This window comes from Topomyia yanbarensis, chromosome 3 (assembly GCF_030247195.1).
Source record: "Topomyia yanbarensis strain Yona2022 chromosome 3, ASM3024719v1, whole genome shotgun sequence".
Lineage (NCBI taxonomy): Eukaryota > Metazoa > Arthropoda > Insecta > Diptera > Culicidae > Topomyia > Topomyia yanbarensis.
Genome location: NC_080672.1, coordinates 73734991 through 73753325, shown reverse-complemented (window position 1 = coordinate 73753325; position 18335 = coordinate 73734991). Strand labels below are relative to the sequence as shown.

Sequence of the window (18335 nt, the reverse complement as noted above, 5' to 3'; positions counted from 1 at the left end):
TTTGGTTTTGTTGAAAAAACGCAGTTTCTAGTAAATGCATTTAATTTCGCTGATTTTTAAAAATGCATCACAAGTGATCTGCCCCTAGTATAATTCACATAAACTTGTGTAGTCCTACACGTCTACAATTCGTGCAACCCCATAGGGCTGCCCCTAGGGGCAGATCACTATAGAAATGTATAACAAATTTGCATCAAATAAGAAAAAATGCATTTCATTTCCATTTTTGCATCAACTTTGCACTCCCTCGCAGAAAAGTTTGTTTAACAAACGTCCTACGCTGATTCACTTTGTTCGACGTTTTGTTGAATGTAGGGCTAATTTTTTGTAGGGTTTTGACGTCTTACACGCAACGCAAAATACATTGCACGCAACGCAAAATACATTACGAATTTCTGTTTTGATGGAAAGAAATTCATTTAATTTAGCTGTTTTTTAAAAATGCATCACAAGTGATCTGCCCCTAGGGCTGCCCCTTGTAGTTGTTTTAATCGAGGCGGAAATTTATAAACTCGTTACAATATAGGTTACAATCAACAATTTGTATGTGATTATTTTTGTACGTCGTGTTTGCTGAATATGTCACGGCATTTAATATTCCAAGAAGTTATCTAATTTGACGTCGTTATTTAATGTACATCGTTTTTTATTGCTCATCGCTGTGAATTACGACACCGGTTAATTCGATTTTATTTGCTATTGAGATATCTGACGTTTAAATTACTCACACTGAGATTTCGCATTTTTATACTACCGCCCTCCCCTTAAGCCCAGAAGCGGTTTGTTTTCCTCCCAATTCGCCGTGTAAACGATTTGTTTTCCTCCCAATTCAAACGTCAAAACGCCACAATACTAACGCAGCTGGATAAGTCTATGCACATGCACATTTTATATTATTTTACAATTTTTTTCTGGCGTCATTCATGGCTCCACCCTAAATGAACGGTTTGATCTAACAAAGCCGGTGCTAGCAGGCATTTCATTCAAAACAAAAGGCAAAAAAATGCAATTTTGTTTTGAACTCAGTTTTGTTCTACGCGTCGCAGAAAAGCGAATCTGTTGCAATATTTTCCCATTTACCGGTCAGCAAAAAAAATTTCAACGCATTATTTTCAATCCAGTGCAACCTAAACTAGTGATACAGTGCGATAAAATGATTGGTTTAAGGAAAGCCACGTGCTAACGGCCGATCTCTGCTAGCAGCTTGCGCCGAAAGTGATAAGAGATGGCCACCGGTAACAATAGTGGTGACACGAACAAGAAAGAAACCTTCCGCCAGCGGCAAGAAACAGAATTGGAAGTAATTCGTTCCATCTACGAGAGCCAGGTGGAAGATTTACGACCGGCAGGAGGGAAATGGTGTCCCCTGGAAGTACGACTACGACTTACCCCGCAAAAGGGTTCCGCCCGACAGGCATACGTAAGAACGGACTTGCGAGTCAGTTGTAACAAAAATTATCCGAAATAGTGAGATAACTGTTACGTAGTGTTTTTGGGGTCAGCTTCAAGCTAACGATTTGTATCTTTTAGCCCACCGAAAATAGAGTTGGAGAATACCGTTGGTTTGTCGGATGAGTTGTCCAATGAACTGCTGCAGCAGCTGAAACAACAAGCTGACGAATTGAAGGGTGAAGTGATGATCTATGAGCTAGCAGGAACCGTGGAAAGTTTTCTCCACAAGTATAATGTACCACCAAAAGGAAGTTTCTACGATGAAATGTTGGCCAACCAGCAGCGACTGGCGATGGTTCGACAGAACACTCTTAAGGCAGAAGAAGATCAACGCCGGCAGGTGATACAAGATGAGTTGCAGAAGCGCAAGAAGGAACTACAGAGAACTAGGAAAGAATCGAAACATAGCGTAAACGAAGTTAGTCCCCTACATAGAAATACCAGCTCGTCGGAGAATAGCGACGGAAACAATTTCAGAAGGTTGTCCAATTTTTGTCTGGATCACCGACGGAGTGAGACTTTGTTCCTCCGGGACGGTAGGAAGATTGTGAAGGGATGCTGCTTGGGACACTCACAGCGAGGTTGTGTTGCATATTCTGGCATCGATGTTCAAACAGGGCAGCTGGTTTATCTGACTGAATGGAACATTGAGTTCAACGAGGATGGTAAGACGGTTAGTGGCCGGACGGCGGAGGAGATTGTAGCAGACATCGAAAAGCAGGTGGCCGGTTTAGTTTCCCTAAGGCACAAAAATCTGATTTCCTATGATGGAGTTATGTGTAAAGTTGGAAATGATGGCATTGATATCTTTTTGGTTCAAGATTTCATTTTGGGGACAAGCTTGTTTACGATATCCGGTTCGCTCGGGTGGTCAGCTGAAGGAGCCAGCATGGTGGCCAAGGGTATACTGGAAGCACTTATTTATCTTCATAACAACGGAGTCTCGCACGATAATCTTTCTGATTCCACCGTATTCATGGATAATTCCGGTAGCATTAGAGTAGCGGATTTTAAACTTATTCCTTACATTCAGGAGCTCATAACTGGTCAACAGTGCGTACGAAGTGACCTTCCCTCGCTGGGAACATTGGTCGAGTCTCTGTTTAATGCACACTCGGAGATGAAGGATTTTATTGATCGTTGCAAATCGGAACGTACGATATCGGCTTCTGATCTTCTGGAGCATCCGTTCCTGCGGCCTATACTCTTTCAAGATGTCTTGAATAACCATCTGCAACATCGAGAAATTAAGCCATCTGACCAATTGCCACCGGACAAATCCCTCCACATGATGCCTGCTTATATGAACACTTCGTTGACTTGGGAGAAATCAAGACTTCAAACCGAATTCGAAGTTCTGTCCCATATCGGGAAAGGTGCCTACGGAGACGTATTGAAAGTTCGAAACATTCTGGATAACCGTCAGTATGCTATCAAGCGTATACTTCTACCGGCGCGCAGTAAACAGTTCTACAAAAAGATGACCCGTGAAGTAGAGCTTCTGTCAAGGTTGAACCATGAGAATGTCGTTCGTTACTATAATAGTTGGGTGGAATCTGTCAGTCCCGGAGATGATCAGCATCATGGGGTGGAATCTAGCTGTGATTGGTCCGTAAGCGCGGGAAGTGCTCGCAAACGAGTTGCCAAGAAGAATAGCGAAAAGAATTCGGACTGGGTGCTTGATTGCATGGCGATAGATTCCAGTAGCGACGACGACGATGACGATGATGAAGATAGTTCCGATGGAATAGAGTTTGTAAATTCGCAAGGGGAAGTAGCGACATACGCGAGCTTCAGTGATGGTGTGACGCCGGAAAACGAAAAGGTAAAAACGAGTGGAGGAACGCCGGCAGTACCAGTGGAAATGCTGTACATGTACATACAGATGGAATTTTGCGAGAAGAGCACGCTGAGGTAGGTTTCGTTGGTTGATGTCCTCAAAATATTTTGGAAAAAATTATTTTTTCTAGGACCGCTATTGATTCAGGTTTGTATCAGGACGTCGATCGAGTTTGGCGCCTTTTTCGAGAAATTGCTGAAGGGCTTAGTCACATCCATCAGCAGGGAATGATTCATCGGGATCTGAAACCGGTAAATATCTTTCTTGACTCACGGGATCAGGTCAAAATTGGAGATTTCGGTCTAGCCACAACTAGCATTTTAGCGCTTCAGAATCAACAACAAGGTAGCAATTAGTTGATTCCGTTTTTATTTCTAAATATCTAATGAGAGATTATATTTTACAGAACGCCTAACTCACAGCCATCAGATCAAATCGTTAGATATGGGCAATTCGCTTACGGGTAAAGTTGGCACTGCTTTGTACGTGGCACCAGAACTAACTGGAAATGCTTCGAAATCCACCTACAACCAGAAGGTTGATCTATACTCACTGGGAATTATTTTATTTGAAATGAGCACTCAGCCGCTTGCAACAGGGATGGAGCGTGTGAAAACACTGATGGACCTCCGGACGGATACAATCCGATTCCCTGAAAGTTTTCTCAGCGAAAGCAAATACTCGCAGCAGGTTCAAGTCATCCGCTGGCTGCTGAACCACGATCCTAGTAAAAGACCCACTGCCGAAGAGCTACTTTCTTCCGAGCTGGTTCCACCGATCCGCCTAGAAGCGGGAGAAATACAGGACATCGTCCGACATGTGCTGTCCAATTCACAATCGAGACACTACAAACATCTGATAGCTCGCTGCTTCGCCCAGGAAAGCGATACAATCGGAGAACTTAGCTACCATCTTGATATGGTTCCTATCATTCCCCACTTCGATTTCCTCAAATCAAAAATAGTTGAACTGTTCAGAAAGCACGGCGCGATTGAAGTTGTAACTCCCCTCCTTACACCATACACAAAGTCAACGGCCCGGAATAACTCAGTCAAACTGATGACCCACTCCGGCAGCATCGTATCCCTTCCCGATGATCTGAGAATTCCGTTCATGCGGCATGTTGCATTGAATGGAATTAAATTCATCCGACGATACTCTATCGGTCGGGTTTACCGAGAGAAAAAGGTTTTCAACTTTCACCCGAAACAGGTCTACGAGTGTGCGTTCGACATTGTCACTCCAAACCGTGGCAACCTAATCGTGGATGCCGAGTTGGTCTCGATAGCCAATGAAATCATGCACGAATTAAATCTCCTCGATCAACAGCGAAATGTGTTCTTCCGTATGAATCACATTAGCTTACTGCGGTCTATTCTACTGTACTGCAACGTTCCACTGGATAAGTACAAAGAGCTTTTCGAAATTTTGCTTGATTTCCTGGATGAAAAAATCTCCAAATTTCAACTGGTAGCCTCGATCAATAGTCAAATCACACAACCGGGAGTCAAAATCAACACTGCCTACCTCTGCGAGGCGCTTCAGATAGAGCTACCACTGGGACAGATCAACGGAACACTTCTCAAGGCATTGATCCGTGGGAAAGGGGAAGCTGCTATGTTGGCTAAAGTGGCCATCAGAGAACTGGAAACGGTTGTTTCTCTAGCCCAAGGAATGGGCGTTCAATGTCCGCTGAACATTTGCCCCGGGCTGCCCATCAACTATGAACGAGCCAAGAGTGGTGGGGTGGTATGGCAGCTGATTGGAGCCCTGAAAACGAAAAAGAAAAACCCACTAACTACGATTGCCGTTGGCGGCCGGTACGACGCTAAATTAGTCGAATTTCAGTAAGTGCTCTTATTTCGCTTCTCAAAATAATACAATCAAACAAGGTTTTGTTTTTACTACAGAAAATCCGGAATCAACAATGGTCTGCAGGTTCCTAAAGTTGAACTATCCGGTGCTGGATTCAGTTTTCATTTGGATAAGCTGGTTAACGCTATTGGATCTTCGCCGGGTTGCGAACCCGTGGAGGTCATGATCTGCATCACTGGTTCTAGACCTCCCCTCCGGGAAGTCGTCCAAATTCTTCGTTCTCTCTGGTCTAACGGAATTAAAACTGGAGTGCTGGAAGGTGCCCTATCGGTTGACGAATCTGCAAAAGAGGTCGGTGCCAGCCTGGTAGTCATGCTCGGTGATGGTGGTGAACTTCGTGTTCGCTGTTTGGATCATGATCGGTTTCATGAGCGGCACGTAACCCGTGTAGAACTAATCGCTTATACGTTGAGAATTCTTCGACCAGATTCGACAACAAACGATATAACAGTATCTCTGCAAAATACGTCCCTCACCAGTGCTACCTCAACCAAAAGTGCTCCTTCGTTGAGTGGTCAATCGCAGAATAGCAGCACTGCCTCGCTTGATCTCATCTTTCTTACCTCGGAGAAGATTAATACGAACAAAAAGCGACGCTACGAGAACCAGGTCGAACACAAACTTTCCCCCGTGCTGTCCAAATTTCAAAAGAAGGAGAAAATTACCTTGATCATGGTTGATCTTCCGAATGCCCCGCTCCGAGGGCTTATCGGATTGCTCGATCCGACTGAGTGCGGAAACGATGATGAATCATCACCGAATTCGGTGGAACTGAATGCCCTCATTGAGCGCTACCCCAAGTACAAGCGTAACATTATGGAAATTTACGGCGAAATTGTGGATATTTTTAGCGAGAGTAAAGCGTTGCCCGTGGTCGGGGTGTACAGTGTGATAGATTCGTTCTGTCGACTTATATTGTAGGGTGCGTTACTAACTCGAGTATTTTCGTCAGTGTAACACGTAAGCCTAATGTCTTAACATCTTTGGCATAAAACGCTTCTAATGATGATTGATTTCATTTTTCAGAAGGAATTTGTCAGAATATATTTTATATATGTACCTATTTGTTTTATTTGCGTGACCAAACTTCATATACCAAATGATCTTAAACCACCGACGAACCGACGTGCCACATGGAACAAAAAATGCGTCAGATATTGTCCTAATTGTTTAAATTAAATCGTTATCGACGAAGACTACCATGCGAACCATTATACAGATGCCGCTTGTGTAACAACGTATTTTAATTTAAACAATTAGGACAATATCTGACGCATTTTTTGTTCCATGTGGCACGTCGGTTCGTCGGTGCCATGATCATGATACCTACTCAGTATGCTGAGTGTGACAAAACCAGTTCCTTTCAAGTTTTGTGACTCGTCGGAAGAACTAAAGAAACTGTTACTTTCATTCTTGCTGTGCTGATATGTCGAGATGAGTGAGTCGCAAAAGCAAGCGGTGGAGCTCCAGTTAAATACGGAGACAATCGACATCCGGCCTTTTAGCATAAGACCGAGTATTCGTGATGTGAAACATTTGCTGATGGTGAAAATGGAGGTTATGCTTACGAAAGTCGCCTTTAACGAGTTCTACCGTGTCAGGCATTCAGTGCTGATAGTGTTGAAAAAATTAACCCAGGTGAAACAATTCATTTTGAATAACAACTTGTAACATGAGGTTTCTGTGACGCCGCTATATTTAAGGGGTTACATAACCTTCTAATTCTCAAAAAATCGAATTTTTGTTTATTACGTTATCTGAAAGTACAACTACTTAAGAAGATTTTCCCAAATTTTTATAGATGTCCGAGAAATAGATAGCAAGTTATAGCGCTTCCACGCGCTTCTCGAAATGTCGTTTTTTCTAAAAATGATTTTTCCGTGATCACGATTGCCGAAAAACCACTCAGCCGATTTTCTTCAATTTTTTTTTTTTTTCAATTGACTGCAATTAATTTTTCTCGTACCTTAACGATTTAGTTTTTTATGCATAAATTTTCGTTTTGAAGATTTTGATGAGAATTTTGACACAATTTTTAGTGCTTAAAATAGCGATTTTTAGGAAAAATTTTCCAGAACGCAGGAAAATAATATTATTTATTCTACTAATCGTTAAGGTACGAGGAATACTCATATACTAATGGAATTTTTCGAGTTTAAGGATTTTAGTTTATCACCGCAAACCTCTTAAATAAAAACCTATTTTAATCCACCTAGCGGTGCAATTGTGCCTTTCTCAATCATGAATCACGAGAATGTGTGCGTTGTTTATATTCATTAAAAACTTTTAAATGCATATATTACATTTTATTATTATACATCACATGACAACTATATACAGGAAAATAAATCATTATTCGAGTTCTAAAATTTTGAAAAACAAAAAACAGCCACGGTAATATTGAACTGAAAAAAGGTGCGAAATCGGCAAAGTCCCAAAAAGTCGATTTTTATAAAAAAAAATTTTTTCGAGATAACATAAAATCTCGACGTTTCATGCATTTTAAAGATGTTTGCATCAAAAATACGAATTCGATTTCTGAAATTTCATGGGGTCCCCCCTTTGGAAAAAAAAAATTTGAGTTCCGGCTTATATGGGAATTTCATATGTGACCGGACGATTTAGTCTATATTTCCGGACCCATATAAGCGATCCGTACGAAATTTTATAGACATCTGTGGGGATAATATAGCTATCATTTGGGACTAAGTTTGTGAAAATCGGCCCAACCATTTCAGGGAAACTGAGGTGAGTTCGTAAATTTTGAAAGATGACCGCTTTTCCCGGGCACTTCCGGAACCGTCTATGGTGGTCAATGTAGTCAACGAAAGTTTGTTTGGCCGTCGGTGACCTAGAACTGCAAAGTTAATTTATTTGAGAGACATTTTAGCGAAATTTTTACCTTTTTTGCTTCCATCGGAGTATCGGTTTGAATCACAATTTGCTATGTGATCGCACGCCACAACCCGTAACTCCGGAACCGGAAGTCGGTTGGGGATAAATTTTAATAGCCATTTACGGGGAAGCAACATCTTTCATTTGAGACTAAGTTTGGTTGATTCGGTCTAGCCACCTCCGAGAAACCGATGTGACTGTTAGTCTGAATTTGGATACTTCCGCCGGGGCTTCCGGAACCGATGATGGTGGCCAATGTGACCAAAGAGACTTTGAATGGCTGTTAATGACCTAGTACTACAAATGGAAGCAATTGTGGTCACATTTTGGAAAAATTTTCACCTTTTTTGCTTCCATCGGAGTATCGGTTTGAATCACAATTTGCTATGTGATCGCACGCCACAACCCGTAACTCCGGAACCGGAAGTCGGTTGGGGATAAAATTTAATAGCCATTTACGGGGACGCAATACCTTTCATTTGAGGTCAAGTTTAGTCGAATCGGTCTAGCCATCTCCGAGAAACCGATGTGACTGTTACTCTGAATTTGGATACTTCCGCCGGGGCTTCCGGAACCGATGATGGTGGCCAATGTGACCAAAGAGACTTTGAATGGCTGTTAATGACCTAGTACTACAAATCGAAGCAGTTGTGGTCACATTTTGGAAAATTTTTCACCATTATACATTCATTGCAGAATTTCTTAAAATCGACGTTTTCTGCGTGATCGTACTCATCACCCTGTAATTCCGGAACCGGAAGTCGGATCCATTAGAAATTCAATAGCAGCCTATGGGAACGTTGCACCTTTCATTTGGGACTAAGTTTGTAAAAATCGGTTCATCCATCTCTGAGAAAAGTGAGTGAGATTGTGTTCGCGTACACACACACAGACGCACATACACACACACACATATATACACACACACATACATACACACACACAGACATTTGCCGAACTCGACGAACTGAATCGAATGGTATATGTCACTCGGCCCTCCGGGCCTCCGTTAAAAAGTCGGTTTTCAGAGCAATTGCAATACCTTTCTATTGAGAAAGGCAAAAAGGGGTTTCGGGCAAAAACCATAACTCCGCCAATTATCAATATAATTTGATAAACTTGTACATCTTTAATTCACTAAAAATGTGCTACCAAAATACTATAAAATTGATTTAATCGTTACCTTATGCCGTAAATTCAAACTTTCTTGACATTTTTCCCACAATAAACATCGATCCGGCAATTTTCCCAGTACACTAGCACCACCTTTTATTCACAGTCCCAAACACTCATTTGCTAATGGGTTACCCCTCAGGTTTGGGAACAATTTTTCACTATAGTGGTCTATCCCCCATATGCTTGTTCATATGTCAGTGGCGCCATAATTTCAAATGCTGGCCACAATCCCAACTACAAATATATTTAAAATGACCGTTAAAGCGGGCGAAGCATTGTTTTCGACTGTTATGTCTGTTAGTCTGTGCCTGTACCTCCAGGCGCTAGCGATGTCCGGAAATAGAATCCGACGACGTTTTTGGACATCTCTTTAAGGGCCAATCGGCACTTCGTAGTAATGGCAGAAACTATACAAACAAGATAGAAAGTTAGATTTGAATGGAACGCAAACTCAGAGAAACCTACCTTTTCATTTTCTGAACGTTCCGCGTTGACCATCATGGTTTCAATCGATGTCAAATTCCACGCACTTTTACTTGAGAATAACTATTTTTTCACCCGAAACTTTTAAAATTTTATGGTTACTCACCAGTTGAGTTTATTCTACTCAAATTAAAACTCATTTTTTGACATAGAGTCGGAAAGAAGTAAAATGGCTAGGCTACGTCGTACTGGAGAATTACGGTGATTTCATTCCTTTATTATAACTTTATTAATTGGTTTATTATTCTACCATGTAAATGTTTTTAATTATTCTTTTATAATTTGCTTTGCAATCGACAAGTGTATCAATAACTTTGGTGGATTTTCCTCCGAACAAACATATCAACGCTTTTTTGTGAAAAGGGCGATACTTACAAATGTAAACATAAGGCTTTTTCATACATGCTAATGAGGGCTTTGAAACGCAACAAATTAACCAAAAATTTTGGATTCTACGATATTGCTTTCTTAAACTACAGCAAAAAATACAACGGGCGAAACTGTATTTTTGTTTGTTTATTTAAAGTTTCGCCCTCCACGCTCCATGCAAACAAACAGAGCGATACTTTTTTTGCAGTATAGAGGCGAAGCTATTTTTTTCGTATTTTTTTAGGATTATCAAGCTGATACCAGCTGTAAATAGTAACAATGATCGCTATTGAAAAAACCCGGACGAAATCAGTGGTGTAGAACGGTAGTTATTGTAAAAAAACGTAAGGGCGATACTTCAATGCTGATAGGTGGGACCGAAAAGTAAGCAATCGCCAAAGGGGCGATACTATAATTTTATCAATTTCAATAGCAAAACCAAATTCTAATTTAATAATTTCAAATACTTTATGATGTTTTGGGTTTCGATCACTGAATCATGCAATCTAGGATGTTAAAAACACAATAGATCTTAAATAGGAAATAAAACCAAGTCTGGAAATATTCACTGTTGATTTTCTTTGAATGGTGTCACTGCTAGTATCGCCCTTTTCAAGAAAAAGCGTTGATATATATATTATGTCGTTTTCGATTGAGAACCTAGAAACTAAACCAGGTTAGTTGCTTCAAACGAACGTTTTCAATGAAACTGAGTTGGGTTCTCGCCAAACAGCGGTGGTGTGAGCGAACCCGAAATATATTTCAGGTTGGAACCCAACCCGGTTTTCAGTTCAGTGGTGCATAACCTAGGTTGGAAACTGCCCCGCTTGGAAGAAAAACGGGCAGCCAGTAAAAATCCGTCAGGATTCCGGCAGCTGTCAAAATTATCAAAATGGCGCTGCCAGAAATCAGCTATACTCCTTCCAGTTATGGCAGGCAGATTCGCCTCACCGGTTCTGTTTTGTTTATCGTTGTTTTATTTTCGCCATATTTACATTTTTCCAAGAAGGATAGTGTTGGCAGATGAAAAAATAGGAAGAAATAAAGATTTTGGTTTCAAACATGGTAAGTAATATGGATTTCATGTCCCCAGACATGGTTTTATTATAAATTTACATAAAATTTAAAAAAAATTAAGAAAAATACAAGCAAAACCTGAAACGGTACAAAACCGGTCCTGCCGGTGCGCGCCTGGCAGAAATCCGGCAGAAAAAACCGTTAATAACCGTAAGGCGAAAAATTCTGCCAGAAACGGTTGTTGCATTTGAGAAGGCCGGCTGGGCAGCGCTCTGCCAGCCAGACCCCCAGAAATTCTGCCAGACTTTTGATTTCGCTGCCGGCTATCTAGGGGGAAATCTGCCAGGCACGTCCGAGCGGGTGGCTTCAAACAAACGGTTTGACAGCAGTTAGGTCCGAAACTGAGTTAGTTTCTGCTTCAAGCGAAAACGACATTAGTGTCGTCCGCTCGTGGTTTTACAAAATCCAGCTACTGTTACACAAACTAATGTAAAGAGTGTGAACTCTTTAATTTGTTTTACCCATTGGCTCTCAAACGTGAAACTTTTTCGCTCGATGCGCCAACTGGATTTCATTTTCGGAACTAGTCAAATGATGATGAAAACATTTTCTTGCATTGAAGGTATAGGATGGTTGTTCTATTTTAATTGCTATAAAATAAATATCACATAGTTTTACAAAAGCTTGATTACACGTGATAAGAAAACACTCGTTCTTTCGTTTGACACCAAAACATTCAGTTGAACTCAATATTTTATTACGAATTATTGAGATCCGGAATTATTTTTGTATTGTTGAGGTTAGGTTGGTTGTTTTAGATATGGAAAATGTTTATCTAGAAATTGGACTTATCAGTGGATAACCTCGACTACCAACAACTACACTCTTTAATCGAGTGATTTTTGCCCACCATCGTGTTTTCTATCGAAATTTCAGTCTCTGAATTTCATTTTAGTATAAATTGAAACCGGAAGAACAAATGTGAGTGAAGTAACAAGAAATTTACCATCTGGATATTTTTCAGAGGCAGGAAACATATTTTCTTCACCAATATTACTTTTCATTAGAAGAAATAACGTTTAATTATAATATTGATTGAATTTAAAAAAATCAGAATTTACTTTCCAATGCGTTTTGACAGATGAAATAAAAACATCATCATTGAACTTCCGTGCCCTCTGGCGGTCGACATCTAGCGTATACATACTAATGTGGTTTTCGTTTGAGGCGAAACTGAGTCAGTTCCTAACCCCAACTGCTGTCAAAATGTATGAACTGACAGCGGTTGGGGTTAGAACCTGACTCAGTTTCAGGTTCAAGCGAAATCGCCATAACAGTTAGTGTTGGGCAATGTATTAGATTCTATACAGGTGTGGCAATGTTGTTTGCTCTCTTGCTCAATTTGTGTAAAATTATGACGTAATAATTCTCAATTCCCATATACTTTCTTCGAGTTTTCAGTTACTGGTGCATTCAAATGTGACGTTCACCCACACGTGTTTAATATAGTACATTGATGATTGTGAGTTTACATAGCACAAACTGGGTTTGTTATAGAAAGAAGAAACTACGATTGGCGCTTGTTTCATGATGTTCGAAATGTGTACAGCTAATATTATCATTTTTATTATTTAACATTTTCGTAGGCACTGATCGATATTTTCCCACTCGCTAGATGATAGAACTCTTCGCAATTTGCATTTTCTAGTATTTGCACGTTGTTGTATTAAATAAGTGCTATTCTTATCGTTTTTCTTGTCTGTATTCTTGCTTTATTTCTAGTAGTTATCATAAAAACTACGCGCGATTGTCGTCGGTTGTATGTTCGCCGTGCAAAGTCGGTTATTTTTGGTACTTATGCGATGCTTATATTTTACTCATAATGCACTCCAGTTAGCATAACAACGCGTGCCAATGGCTATTGCGTGGCGTCTTCGTCGAGAAAGAAAACAATACATAGTTATCGTCTCGTTGCATATAATAAAACCAAAGTTTTAATGCGATAAATAATATTTATAGTGCGAAATAATCAATGGCTCAAGATGATAAAAGTAATCGCTTTGTATTATATTGTATTATTCGGATGACGCGTTTCGAGGGAGTAAAGAAACAAGCAATAATTACATCGTTCACGTACCGTTTTATTCAACTAAACATAAGCAACACTTCCGACGGCCGGCAGTCCGGAGTTGAAGTTGCATTTCTAACAAACCAAGCATTTCTGAATTAATTCAATAAACGATAAATCTATTATAAATTCTCGGCAGCCGGCTGCCCAGAGCAATAAACACATGATAATACTTCTGAGAGTTGCATAGATTGTATCACTTATCAAGGTGAATCCAAATTTATGCAACTTTTTACCCCATCCCACTAACAAAAACTCCTTCCGTGACAAACGTGGAGATGCAGAGGTATACCGGTCTCCATAACAACGTTTGTTACACTAACATTCCTTTCCTTCCCCGATGACTGTAAGGACGTGGCCGGCGCTGTTATTGGCATTTCAAAGTATAGAACTCTCGAAACGTGCACATTGAGGATGGATAGCTACTCCCAGGCTCCATTCGTTGATTCATTGTGCAATTTCGCCTGTTCTGGCCAATCACGGAGTAGCAACTACGAATTGTGCGGTCATCATGCTCATGCTCATGCTCAAATTAAAACTCATTTTTTGACATATTGGCTCTATTTTTGAAATTGAGTGCTCTGTACTCAAATTTTGAGTAATTTTGAACGAGTGTGATCACCATTGTTGCTGCTGGGCGCACTACCTAAAATCTGGGATATGTGCGTTTAGCATGTATACATGCCTATAGGCCGACTAGAAATGTTGCTGCTGGGTGCACTGCCTGGAATCTTGTGCAGAGATGCCAGATTTGCAGACATGTCTGCAAATTCGCAGACTTAATTTTAGCTGCAGATTTTTTCGATGACGCAAATATTTGCAGATTTTTTAGTTTGGTTGCAGATATTTGTAGATTTCTTAGTTTGGTTGCAGATATTTACAGATTTTTGAATATAAAGGCTTTTGGTTACACTAGCTTTCCTGACATTTTTTGTTCTTCCCAGACTACAAATTATTATTGCAGACATTTGAAAAAAGTATCTGGCATCTCTGATCTTGTGCATCCGCCTTTAGCTAGAAACCGCAAACGTCAGCGAATCTCAAGTCAGACATTGCGCGAAGTTAAAAGCTAAATTTCGTAGTGCTAATTAAAATTCCTTAAACCTACGGGAGTGATTTAAACTAAAATAGAACCCTAGGGGCAGATCACTCTAAGAATGTATAACAAATTTGCATCAAATTAGAAAAAATGCATTTCATTTCCATTTTTGCATCAGCTTTGCACTCCCTTGCCGAAAAGTTTGCTTAACAAACGTCCTACGCTGATCCACTTTGTTCGACGTTTTGTTAAATGTAGGGCTAGTTTTTCTGTAGGGTTTTGACCTCTTACACGCAACGCAAACAATATTGCACGCAACGCAAAAACATTGCACGCAACGCAAAATACATTATGAATTTCTATTTTGATGGAAATAAATGCATTTAATTTCGCTGATTTTTAAAAATGCATCACAAGTGATCTGCCCCTAGATAGAACCTAAATTTATTATTCTAGTTTTAAATCGGTGAATTAATATTGTAAAAACTAATTTGTTATTCTAATTAAAACTCAGAACTAATGCTGTTTTCGGTTTTAGAATCGAGTCGCCCTAGGTTCGCTCTAATGTTTACAGTTTCCATACAAAAGTGACAGCTCCGAGCGAACCTAGAGCAACTCTGATCTAAAAACGAAATCAGCATAAAAGTGGTTAGGATTTATACCCTGAGCTCTCCACGTGTAGAGTGGATCATCAATCCAGTGAAAAATACCGAAAGTGTAGGTAAAATATTAGACAATTGTATAACCTAATTAAAATGAACATATTTGGGACCATTCATAAATTACGTAACGCGTTTAGGAGGAAGAGGGGGTACGACAAGTTGACATATGGGGGAGGGAGAGTAAGCTAGATCGTTACGTAACATGTTTTCACTGAACAAAGCTTTTTTTTCGAAGAATTTGTTACGTAATGGAGGAGGGGTGATAGAGAAATTTGTGACAATTTGTTATATGGGGGATGAGGGAGTCAATTTTGAGCGATTTTCGCGTTACGTAATTCATGAACGGTCCCTTTGCAGTATAAAGTTGCACTGCACTGCATTGAAGCAACGGAACATGCTGCTATTAACCGATGTTTCATTCACACTTCTCCCCAACACAATTTTATAACTTTCGTTATAAGCGATCAAAATTCCGGTTCAAAGGACCAGGACGGTCCGGGAAACAGTTCGCAACAAACGCCGGACGGGAGGCTGCGTCGGATGTACGCGCCCCGATTTCTGCGATAATTTTGTGCAGTGCGATAACTGAGACAGCTGTTGGCATATGCGTTGTGCGAGAGCAACCAGTTCGATAGAGGAACGGCCGTGGACGTGCCGCAATTGTTTATTACAGAGTGTGGTATCGTCATCCAGCAACATCGATCCGACAATTTTTCCAGAACACTAGCTCCACCTTTCATACACGGTCCCAAACACTCATTTACTGGTGGGTTACTCCTCAGGTTTGGGAACGATTTTTCACTGGTGTCTATCCCCCACCCAGTGAGCAAATTTTCTGGCAGAGACCGCTCTGCTAGATTTCTGTAAGTCTTGGTTTGGCAGCCCTGTCAGATTTCTGCGCGTATCCTGTCGGGTTAGTTGAGCTAGTGCGAACTCGGTTTCGCTCGCGTTGTCTGGCAAATTTTGACAGGAACCGAGCAAAACCCTGGCATAACTCGGACATAAACTGTGCAAAGATCCTGGCAATTCCTACCTGGTAGAATTTAGTACGAATCGAGCAAAACATCTGACAAAGATGTGGCAGGAAGCGGGCAGAGATCTTGGCCGTACATTTCTGGCTGGATTCTGGATAAAAGTGAGCAGCATCGGTTGATTTAACCGATTCTGTCAGAAACGGTTTTTGCATTTGAGCGAATTCGTTGCCAGAATTCTCGCACAAATCGCGCAAACTGCTCGCAGAAACTTTTGCTAACTTTCTGCTTGCCACGCTGACCGGGCATATGCTTGTTTATATGTCACTGGCGCCATAATTTCAAATGTGGCCACAGTCCTGAATACAAATGTATTCAAAATGACCGTTAAAGCGGGCGAAGCTTTGTTTTTGAGTGTTATGTCTGTTAGTCTGTGGTACGAACGAGGGACGGTCAGTCGGCAAAAAAAGCCAGTACAGCGGGGGTGGAACGCCCTACAGATTGACGTCAAAAGCAGGGAGTTCTGCAGCGAAATACTGGGGTGATACCTAAAGAGGTTCCGTATTATCGCTCGAATTCGTATGGAGCTAGCTTTTTCCCCACACTGCCCCCCTTTATCAATGCATTTTCCGCTCAACAGAAGATCCATACCATCAATTACAGACGCAACTAGGTTCAATAACCATCCTCCGTTCTATTTCCCACATTGAGTGGTTTGCTCCCAGACCAATGATACAGCCCAACTTCAGTTAAGTGAATGCGCCTTTTCTTTCGGCGACAAACATAACGTCTGAGTAAGCCCCTACTCCCTCGCAGTTAGCCGCGCGACAGATAATGCCCCGTGATTTACCTCCCTTCGCCGGTGATCCCGCGGACTGGCCGATATTTATCAGTGCTTTCGCGAATACGACCGCTTCGTGTGGATATTTCCGTGTAGAAAATCTTGCGAGATTATAGCAGTATTTGAAAGGTGTCGCGTATGAAGCCGTCAGGAGCCGTCTTCCCCTACCGAAATGAGTGCCACAAGTGATCAGTACGCTACAGCTTCTCTATGGACGACCGCAATTACTGATCAACGTGCTGTTGGATAAGGTACGATCAACTCCAGCACCCAAGGCGAAAATCTCGAGACACTCATCCGGGGGGATGGCCGTGAAAAGCCTGTGTGACCATCTCCTAGCAGCAGGACTACAATCTCATACGAATCCATACTTGTTGATAGAGTTGGTTGAGAAGCTCCCATACCATGTAAAGATGGAGTGGGCAAATGTCATGCAGCGGTATCCAGAGACGAGTCTACAAACTGTTACCTGTTACCATCCTCTGTTACATTTCAACCGCAGTGACCGAACGTCTGGAGAAATGCCAACGCGAAATATCGAAGCGACTGGAAATCATATGCATCGCTTAATCAATCGTTGCTGTTTCGTATCTTGCCAGTGACTCTGTATGGGCCACGGAATGTGATTAAAACGTTTGCTTTCCTCGATGATGGATCACATCTTACGCTTGTTGAAGAACAACTCGCCAAGGACCTTGGGGTTAGTGGCAGTAATGCCCCACTCTATCTAACGTGGGCGGGCGATGTTTCGAGAGTAGAACCAGACTCGAAGCAATTGCAGCTGCTAGTATCAAACTTGAACTTGTGCGACCACCCCACTCCGTTATCGATCTGGACTAGCTGAAGTTGCACAGGGAATCAGTAGATAATTATGCTTGAGAGTAGCGAAACATCTTTCAATGTGCAGCTCCTGGTAATCCTACACTTTTATTGATCAATTTCGGCGCCGGCCAGGCCCGAATGTAGATCGCGGAAGGAAAGGGAGCAATGCTAGTCCGATACTTGCTTTTGCTAGAGGCCGTATATAGTACTGCGCACTCCACCAGTATCATGGGAGGAGCGCTTACCACTAAACCACTGGCGCCGTCACTAACATTATGTTTGATTCTGATGAGACGAAGTCGATGCGCAAATTTCATAACTCATTTCGTTATAGGTTTTGTGCCCTTCGCGCGCAAGTGATTTTACCCAATTTTCGTAGTGGAGAAAAATTGGTTCTCATCCAATTTTTTCTCCTTAACGAGAAATATTGCGAAAGTTCATGAGCACGTTAGAGAGCCATGGTTGACCTTGGATTCTTTTGACAATGGTTTCCGCATACTAGACTATAGCACGAGTTGCGGCATAAAAACCACCGAATATAAATTGACAACAGCTCAACGCAACATCTTATGTTGCTCAAGATGCATAGGATCCCAAATTATCCATCCAGCCTACATACCGTACATTATTTCGGTCCGTATTTATTGTTCAGTCGCTTAGCATTGTAGTTTTGGAATTGTCATCCTAATCTCATGTCATTGGTTACAAATTTTGAGATAGCTCTTAGCTCCAGATAATTAAGTAATACAATTAGGAAAAAACACC

The 18335-nt window shown here is 41.2% G+C and overlaps 1 protein-coding gene across 1 annotated transcript; it reads left to right on the top strand.

The window, feature by feature from the left end:
* Nucleotides 1-1003: 1003 nt before the first annotated feature.
* Nucleotides 1004-6226, top strand: LOC131690694 (eIF-2-alpha kinase GCN2-like). The gene is made up of 5 exons (XM_058976624.1): nt 1004-1467; nt 1531-3366; nt 3423-3637; nt 3699-5139; nt 5203-6226. Exons 1-5 carry the CDS (start codon nt 1226-1228, stop codon nt 6086-6088), a joined length of 4620 nt encoding a protein of 1539 aa, XP_058832607.1. The 5' UTR covers nt 1004-1225; the 3' UTR covers nt 6089-6226.
* The last annotated feature ends 12109 nt before the right edge of the window (nt 6227-18335 follow it).

What these genes read in the sequence shown, in the direction of transcription:
- LOC131690694 (XM_058976624.1), top strand. Translation starts at nt 1,226, where the DNA reads ATGGCCACCGGTAACAATAGTGGTGACACGAACAAGAAAGAAACCTTC. An exon ending in AACAAAAATTATCCGAAATA is followed by an intron (nt 1,468 to 1,530) that starts GTGAGATAACTG and finishes TGTATCTTTTAG; the next exon opens with CCCACCGAAAATAGAGTTGG. An exon ending in TGCGAGAAGAGCACGCTGAG is followed by an intron (nt 3,367 to 3,422) that starts GTAGGTTTCGTT and finishes TATTTTTTCTAG; the next exon opens with GACCGCTATTGATTCAGGTT.